Genomic DNA, 8,313 nt, shown 5'->3' with positions numbered 1-8,313 from the left:
ATAATTAAATTTACTATGAATACCTTTGGTAACGAATATAAAAGTTACAAGTGTCACTGATATCAACTATAAATATAAATTATTATTGAATAATATGTGGTGTTTGAAGTATTAAAATATATAAACAGACATATTTTCTATAATTTAAATGCTTCTTATTTTTGTCCAACGAAATGTTAAGTTATAAACCACTAGATGGAATGGTCGCTCATGTATACTTTAATTTAATTGGTCATTACATATGCAATTAATGTTTTGATAGTTGATTATTTCAACATGGTTATATATATAACTTTAATAGTTTGCTTTTGTGTCTATATATATGGGTTTAAACCGATGCTTCCACCATTCTAGCTTGTAATTTCTAGTTCTATCTTGTAGCAGTCTCAAAAACCTTAATTATCATGGACCTCACTGTAATTAATTCTTACATATATTCTTAAATGCTTCTATTGCATGCATTTGTTTACTAGCTTTAGATTCATACATTTCCATTTTTCATGATTTTCCCTAATTATTGTAGGAAAAGGATGTGTTCATTGAAGGTAAGGTGAACTGGAAAGGTAAAGCTGCAACAAAGAATAAGCATGGAGGCATGCGGGCTGCGGTTTTAATATTAGGTAGGATTTTTGGTTTTGTGATTACAGGGGCAGAAGTTGAAAATATGGCAGTGATATGTTGTCTACTTTTGTTTTGCAGCAACGTTTGCATTCGAAAATATGGCAAACATGGCCCTGGCAGTGAATTCGTGACATATTTTACTCAGGTAATGCATTATGACGTGGCCGAAGCAGCAAACCATGTAACGAATTTTATGGGCACCGGTTACATCATCTCCATCATTATGGCTTGTCTTGCTGATGCCTACATCGGTCGATTTAGAACTCTTCTTATTGCAGTGTTCGTAGAATGTGTGGTAAGTATTGATCCTAATTACCATATCCATTAAATCGACCATTTTTTTATTCCTAGGTGTTTTAGCAATATGATAAATGTTGATAGGAGGTTTTTGCCTTATGGAAGTGTTTTAGTTTCTTAATTTAGAGTCCGCTACCCTAGTAGCGAACTCCCTAAAAACCAAAACACTTCCAAAAACTCTTAGAAACGCTTATCATTATGCTAAAACATCAAGAAATAAAAGAAAATCTTCATTCAAGCGAATCGATATTCTTTCTTCTGATTGATAACTTATTACCCTAGGGGTTTTCACTACTCACAATTCAAGCTCATTACCCAAGCCTCAAACCACCTCTATGTAACATCTTTTTGCCAACATCAAACTGCGAAACAGTGAGTGGACGAAATGCCGCACTCTTGCTGTTTGCAGTCTACCTCTTGGCTGTTGGCAATGGGGGTGTAAAAGCAGCATTGCCATCACATGGAGCAGATCAATTTGATGAAAAAGACCCAAAAGAGGCTATACAGATGTCAACTTACTTTAACTGGTTGCTAGTAAGCGTTGCAGCCGGGGGCTCAGTTAGCTTAACTGTCTTCGTGTGGGTACAAGACAACAAGGGTTTTGATTGGGGATTCGGGCTGTCGTTGATCGCCATGTTCTTGGGTGCAATTATCTGTATTCTTGGATGGCCATGGTATCGTATATATGTTGTGCTAGGAAGCAGTGCCATTACTAAAATTATACAGGTTAGTTGAACATAAACATTTGAATATGTTACAAGAACTTAATACTTGTGGATCTATTAATTAAGTGCCATTTAGAAAGACTTTACATTTTTCAGGGTTCTAGGCAAAACATAATTTTTGTTAGATCTGGGAGAACAAAAAAAGAACACTTATTTTTCCAATCTTAAAATATAAAGAATGATTGAAAGAAAAGATTATTTCTCTCTTTTGAAACTTAAAAAAAGATATGTGAAGAAAATTAATTTATTTATTGAACCAACACATGTGTAAGTCATATGTACGTTATATTACTTGGCACGTAACTTACACTTGTGTATGTAAACATTTATAAATTAAGTTGTTTAAATGATATATTATGGACCTAACATGCATTTGTGTGTAAAAAATGTATGTTATAGAAAATATGAACCGTTTATAAAAAAAATTAAACAATTTTGGTTAGTTATCACGTACAACAACTTCGTTTCTGTAGAACCTCAACCACTATTGTCTCATTTATAAGTTTATTTAAACATTGATTATACGCTTGCCCTTAAGCTCCTTGTATGTTTAGGTTTACGTTGCAGCGATTAGAAATAGAAAGCTTCAACTTCCTGAGGACCCTGTTGAACTACATGAGCTCCCAATGGACAAAGAGGCTGCACTTCATCAAGAATTCTTACCTCATAGAGACGTTTACAGGTTTAGTTATGTATTTAAATTAAGCTTGTCTTCATTTATGATTTGTTATTATTTCTAGGTGGTCTAGCAAAATCATAAGCGCTGCTCTTCATCAAGAATTCATATCATTTTGCTAGACCATAATTCATTTGATGTTACGAATAAACAACAAAATAACCAGTGGTTTGTATTACTAGATGGCTAGACAAAGCAGCAATCCGATCTGATAACACTGAGCAATCAACAAGTCCTTGGAAACTATGTACAGTCACACAAGTCGAGAACGCAAAAATCTTATTAGCAATGGTTCCAGTTTTCTTATGTAGCTTTATTATGACACTTTGCTTAGCACAACTACAAACATTTTCAGTTCAACAAGGAGCCACCATGGATACTAAGCTTACAAACTCTTTCAATATACCACCCGCATCCCTCCCAATAATTCCTATAGCATTCTTGCTCGTTCTAGTTCCACTTTATGACCAAATATTGGTACCTTTGATTCGTAAATTTACCGGGATACCTACAGGAATAACTTACTTACAAAGAGTAGGAGTAGGGCTTATTCTCTCAGCGTTATCTATGGCGATTGCTGGCATTATGGAAGTAAAGCGAAAAAACGTCGCTAAACACCATAACATGCTAGACGCGCTCCCTGTGCTTCAACCATTGCCCATCAGTGTCTTTTGGTTATCCTTTCAATATTTTGTCTTTGGTATAGCTGATATGTTCACTTATGTGGGACTACTTGAGTTTTTCTATTCACAAGCACCAAAATCAATCAAATCCATTTCTTCTTGCTTTCTATGGAGCTCAATGGCAGTCGGGTATTTCATGAGTAGTATCATGGTGAAAATAGTAAATCGTGCGACAAAAGGGGTTACGAAAAGCGAAGGATGGTTGGCTGGAAACAACATAAATCGAAATCATTTAGAAAACTTTTACTGGCTACTTGCTATATTGAGTTTGATCAATTTCATAATTTATCTCTTTGTTGCATCAAAGTACAAGTATAGGCCACAAAGTCTTGATGTTAAGGATAACTATATATGAGACACTTCAGTCGAAGACAAAGAAAACTTCAACAGAGTATTTTTAGTTATGTGAAGTTAAAGATCTCTAAGTATACCTAGGGTTCTTAAATCTGAGCATCCTCATTATCTTGTATTTTGTATTTATGATTTTAAGAAGTTGTATAATTTCAGTTTACATGTATGTTTAAATTTGATGTGACGGTGTGGGTGTGTTGATTTATTTACTAATTTTGTGCTTTGTAAAAAGATTGTTAGGATTTGTGTAACTATTATAAAAATTTGATAATTGTGTTTCTAATACATATTCTTATTATGTTATGGACCGAAACCATTATAGGGTATGAGACTTGTCTCACATCGGTTGTATAGTCAACTAATGTAGGGTTTATAAGCCAAATAAGTTCTCTCAAATATCAAACTAGTCTTTTGGGTTGAGTTCTTTTGTTTGGCTTGTAATATATTCCAATAGCATTAAGTGTCTCCTTGTCTACATGGTTTATGACTTATTCGAACTATACTAAGTCTTGCAAAAGCGTATACTCCTTTCTTAAATCACTAAATCAACCATCTAAGGCAATGACTTTAAGATATATTCTTGTGCTTTCAAAATTTTCTTCAACCAACCAATATTTCAACCAATATTTGACAAGTATTCATTTTCACACCATACATCAGATTGATTCTTGTGCGTCAGATTCTTCACCATCTTCTGAAATTTATGCAATTGACAAGTATTCTAATTATGTTCCTTAAGAGAGTGTTAATTTTGCCGAGAAACACGCTGCGTTCACTACTTGGATTCGCTACAACAACAAGCCATATATTTGAGTGAAACAATTTCTTTTTATATAAGAAAAATAATAAAGAAAAAGTAGATTAATACAGTTGTCCTATTTTCTCTCTCAACTAAAGTCGGTATACCCTTTCTATATATGGCTTTTTGTTTTAAGGAATAATTCATATGACAGACACGTCGCAAACATAACGACACATGTCATCCCATTAATCTCTCACTACATCAAAGACAACCACCTAATAATCGATACCAAATCAAACACACAGAGAAAAAAAAAGTTGTTTCTATGGCTTCCAGTGACAAAACTCCTGGTTCAATGCCGGTGGGCGATGGAAAAGTCCCACCGGGTAAACCAATGACGGTGGGAGACCAAGTTATCGACAAAAGTGCTCAAATGTTACAAACCTTGAAACCTATTAAACAAATGAGCCAACATGTCTGCACTTTCGCCGTCTACGGCCATGACATGAGTCGCCAGATCGAAGCCCATCACTACATCACGCGTCTCAATCAAGATTTCCTTCAGTCTGCCGTTTACGACTCCAACAAACCCTCCGCTAATCTTATAGGTATATATGCTTCGTTTTCAAAATTATCTCTCTAATTATATAATATGTACACACACATCAATTATATGAATGGATCGATCGTTAATAACAGATTCACATCAAATTTCTAACATCAGCCACTCCTAATTAGGATTCAAGTGGGCCTATACGAACAGGGGGAAAAAAGGCCCCTTAAGCCTTAACGAATGACATTTACTAACTGACAGTTAACATTATAGCAATAAACAAGGAAAAAAGTATCAGTGTATAAGTTCTGAGGTTTTAATGTTTTTTTAATAGAGGGCGCAATAAGCTTTTCCCTTTTAAATTTTAATATATATATATATGGAAATGAGATAGAATTCATCCTTAGAGAGAAAACTAAATAACTAACATTAAAGTATTTTTAATTCAATTAAAAAGATATTTTTATTTTTTTTTCTTTCATCATTTTTATATATTGTTATTCTTCACCATAAAAAATAAAAATAAAAAACTCGTGGTAATGCATATATATAATACATCGACTTTTTTTATAATACATATGTGCAATAATATGCATTTTGCTATTTGAAATAATGTTGAATAGCATATATATATACAGTTATTTGTAATGTATATTTGCATAATGTTATATTATACAACAAAAATCGATATAATACATATGTGCATTAGTGTTGTGTTACATATATGCGATAGTATGTTTTGCATACAATTATTAGTGTTGTATTTGCATATATTCAATAGTGTGTATTATATAATGCATTTGTGTTGTATTATATGCAATAAAACATTGGAGTATTTTATATATGCAATACACATTAATGCACGTATACATTACATCGACGGTTTTTTTTATTGGGAACAAGATCATCTTATTAGAAGGAGGAAAGAAAAAAAATCATAAAAATATTATTTTAAAAAAATTAAAAACAATTCTTTAGTAGTTTATAGTTCTCTCTAGATCCCACCCGTATATATATATATACGTATATATATATGTATATATATATATATGGTTTGGATTAAATACAAATAAAATTAACATGCCAAACGTGAGAATCAAGTAGAATAATTACATATACAAGTAGAGTAATTATTCTAATATGATGTAATTACATAATTACTCTACTTGTATATATAACTACTCTATTTGGTTCACATTTTAGCACGTTAATTTCATTTGTACGTTAAAGTTCCCATACACATATATATATATACATATATATAGGCATGAGACTATACCCATTCACAATTTCTCACAAGCCAATCTTTATTAAAATAATAATATCTCTTTTTTCTATCTATACACCCAACCCTACTCAATTTTTAACACCCTTTCACAACCCATCCTAACTTAAAAATTGTATTTTTTTAACGAAGTCCGTTTTTGATAAAATTTGTGTCGGAATGTTCATATTTTTTTTTAAATATCGTGTATTCAATTATTTTTTTAGTTTGAGTATTAAAAGTTAATTGAATAATTAAGTTATTGGGGATTAGTTTGAATTGCAATCTGGGTTTGCTCTACCAAACCAGATTGCTTTATTTTTTTTAACTTTGGGCCCGCCAATCTTATTATGAGATTGCCAATGAGAGTAGTCTGAGTCCAACTCATTATTGCCTATGGCCGGCCCTACATACATATCGAATTGATTTGATCTGATTTAGATGAAGGAAACGTGATAAGTTATAGTGTGATAATTGTGTAGGGGTGGAATATATTGTGTCCGACAAGATCTTTGATACTTTGCCATCAGAGGAACAGAAGTTGTGGCATTCACACGATCATGAGGTTTCCTTGATTTTTTTTTGTTGTACCAATGATGTCATGATCTATATGCTATATTGTTTTGAATCGCCATATATCTTATCCAGGTAACATCAGGAATGTGGGTATGTCCAGGTGTTCCAGAGAAGATTCAGAGGACCGAGCTTGAAAATATTGCACATACTTATGGAAAGTTTTGGTGCACTTGGCAGGTGGACAGAGGCAAGATCCACCTTTCCTTTTATTTTATCATCTAAACTAGCTGCATCCTTATTAGGGTTATTCAAAAAGCACATGGCGGGTCCGAAACCGCTAGCTAGACTTGTCTGCTAAACGAGCGGAGCCGAGTTGCCTCAATGTCTAAATGAGCCGAGCTCAAGCTAACGTTACCTCGCTCATTTGACTTGTTTATGATAAGCCCATATTTGATGTTTTTAATTTATAACCCAATTGCACTTATAAATAAGCCACGTAATATGGTCCATAACACAGTAAAGATATCCTAATATTAGTTTTTTTACTTGAATGTTAAAATGAATATTAAATACGGCTAGTTTTTATTTGAATGAGTTCGCTTAAGCTTTTCATAGGCCCAAGCTCAAATCTTAGTGTGTTAAGAGTAAATGAGCTAAGGTCAAGCTCAAATCTTACCAAATTTAACTGATCATAGCGTGACAATGTGTTTTGCATCTCCAGTATAGTTTTTCTATACGTTTATAACATAATATATATACATATATTTAAAAGATGATGTATATGTGTGGTATTTTCTTCTTTTGGTTCTTTATTAACTCTTGAAACATTGTGGGAATTAACGGTGTGCAGGTGACAGGCTTCCACTTGGTGCGCCGGCTCTAATGATGTCACCACAAATAGTAAACATGGGCGTTATAAAGCCGGAACTGGTGCACGTGAGGGATAACAAATTCAAGATATCAACTGAAGAGCTTAAAAAATCAAGGGCTAATATTCCAGTTTCTAACCCTGGAAATGCACGGGTGGCGGATTATTGGATGCACACTGGGAAGGGTTTCGCAATTGACATAGAACAGTCGGAAATGAAAATGAAGGAACCACAGGTGGAAATAGAAATGGTGGAAGCGCCAAAGTTTCCATGAATGTGTTTTGCTTTTCTTGGGTGATATTATGCCATGGGTTCCTTTGTGTGTTGTCTTTTTGAATGATGCTGGAATGGATTGTACAACTCCAAACATTAGGTGTTTGGGTAGTAATAAGTATTCCGTAGCGATTGATGTTCCGTAGCAAGCGGATGTTCACTGCTACCGGATATTCAATAACGACGAGGAAGAGTTGGTATTGAGAGGGACTATGTTAGCCTATGTTTAATGGTTTTAGGGTAAGTTCTCAATTCTCTTTTTTATTTTTAGTTTTATGGTACAATTATATAAGAAACATATGAGAGACGAGGGATTTGTAGAGGTTAGAGAAGAAGCTTGACAAGCTTTTCATTTTATTATGGTATTCTTCATGTCATTAGATCAATAAAGAAGTTATTTATCACTAAATCTTTCAATTTTTTAATCTTGTTTCTTTGGCGAGTGTTTTTCTTAATTTAAAGCAGGCAGCAGCACATGACCGACTATATAGCGAGCGAGTCATGATGTTGGTGGTCAAATGGTAGAGATTAAATCTCTCGTCAAATGGTAGAGATTAAATCTCTCAAAAACAGTCTTTAAGATTTTGGGTGAAATTTACCTTAAAAGATAAATTTTGATTATTAGAAAATATTGGTATTCAATGTTAATATTATCCAAATACAGATTTGGTACTACAAGAAATTTCGGGACACCGGAAATGTCGTCTCTATTGCTACATGTTGCCGCTAAAAGTGTCGCCATT

At 33.4% G+C, this 8,313-nt stretch overlaps 1 protein-coding gene and 1 pseudogene across 2 annotated transcripts; both read left to right on the top strand.

Annotated features, from left to right (window-relative positions):
- The first annotated feature begins 313 nt into the window (after positions 1-313).
- On the top strand, positions 314-3,357 carry LOC143543648 (protein NRT1/ PTR FAMILY 4.5-like; annotated as a pseudogene). Its single transcript, XR_013137115.1, has 6 exons — positions 314-416; positions 524-620; positions 700-916; positions 1,201-1,644; positions 2,198-2,325; positions 2,502-3,357. The product of XR_013137115.1 is annotated as a protein NRT1/ PTR FAMILY 4.5-like (transcript).
- A 1,052-nt stretch (positions 3,358-4,409) lies between these two features.
- On the top strand, positions 4,410-7,717 carry LOC143543645 (oil body-associated protein 2A-like). Its single transcript, XM_077035915.1, has 4 exons — positions 4,410-4,703; positions 6,395-6,477; positions 6,561-6,675; positions 7,279-7,717. The coding sequence occupies exons 1-4, from the start codon at positions 4,421-4,423 to the stop codon at positions 7,569-7,571; spliced, it is 774 nt and encodes a 257-aa protein (XP_076892030.1). The 5' UTR covers positions 4,410-4,420; the 3' UTR covers positions 7,572-7,717.
- The last annotated feature ends 596 nt before the right edge of the window (positions 7,718-8,313 follow it).

Source organism: Bidens hawaiensis, unplaced genomic scaffold (genome assembly GCF_021521415.1).
Source record: "Bidens hawaiensis isolate Kalapana, Puna unplaced genomic scaffold, B.hawaiensis_p1.1 tig00013241_1, whole genome shotgun sequence".
In the NCBI taxonomy this organism is placed as follows: Eukaryota; Viridiplantae; Streptophyta; class Magnoliopsida; order Asterales; family Asteraceae; genus Bidens; species Bidens hawaiensis.
Note: the sequence above shows the minus strand (reverse complement) of the source record. Positions and strands in the feature narration are given on the sequence as shown.

Coding starts and splice junctions, on each gene's coding strand:
- LOC143543645 (XM_077035915.1), top strand. CDS start 4,421: ATGGCTTCCAGTGACAAAACTCCTGGTTCAATGCCGGTGGGCGATGGA. Junction 4,704..6,394: donor ACCCTCCGCTAATCTTATAG/GTATATATGCTT, acceptor ATAATTGTGTAG/GGGTGGAATATATTGTGTCC. Junction 6,478..6,560: donor GGCATTCACACGATCATGAG/GTTTCCTTGATT, acceptor TATCTTATCCAG/GTAACATCAGGAATGTGGGT.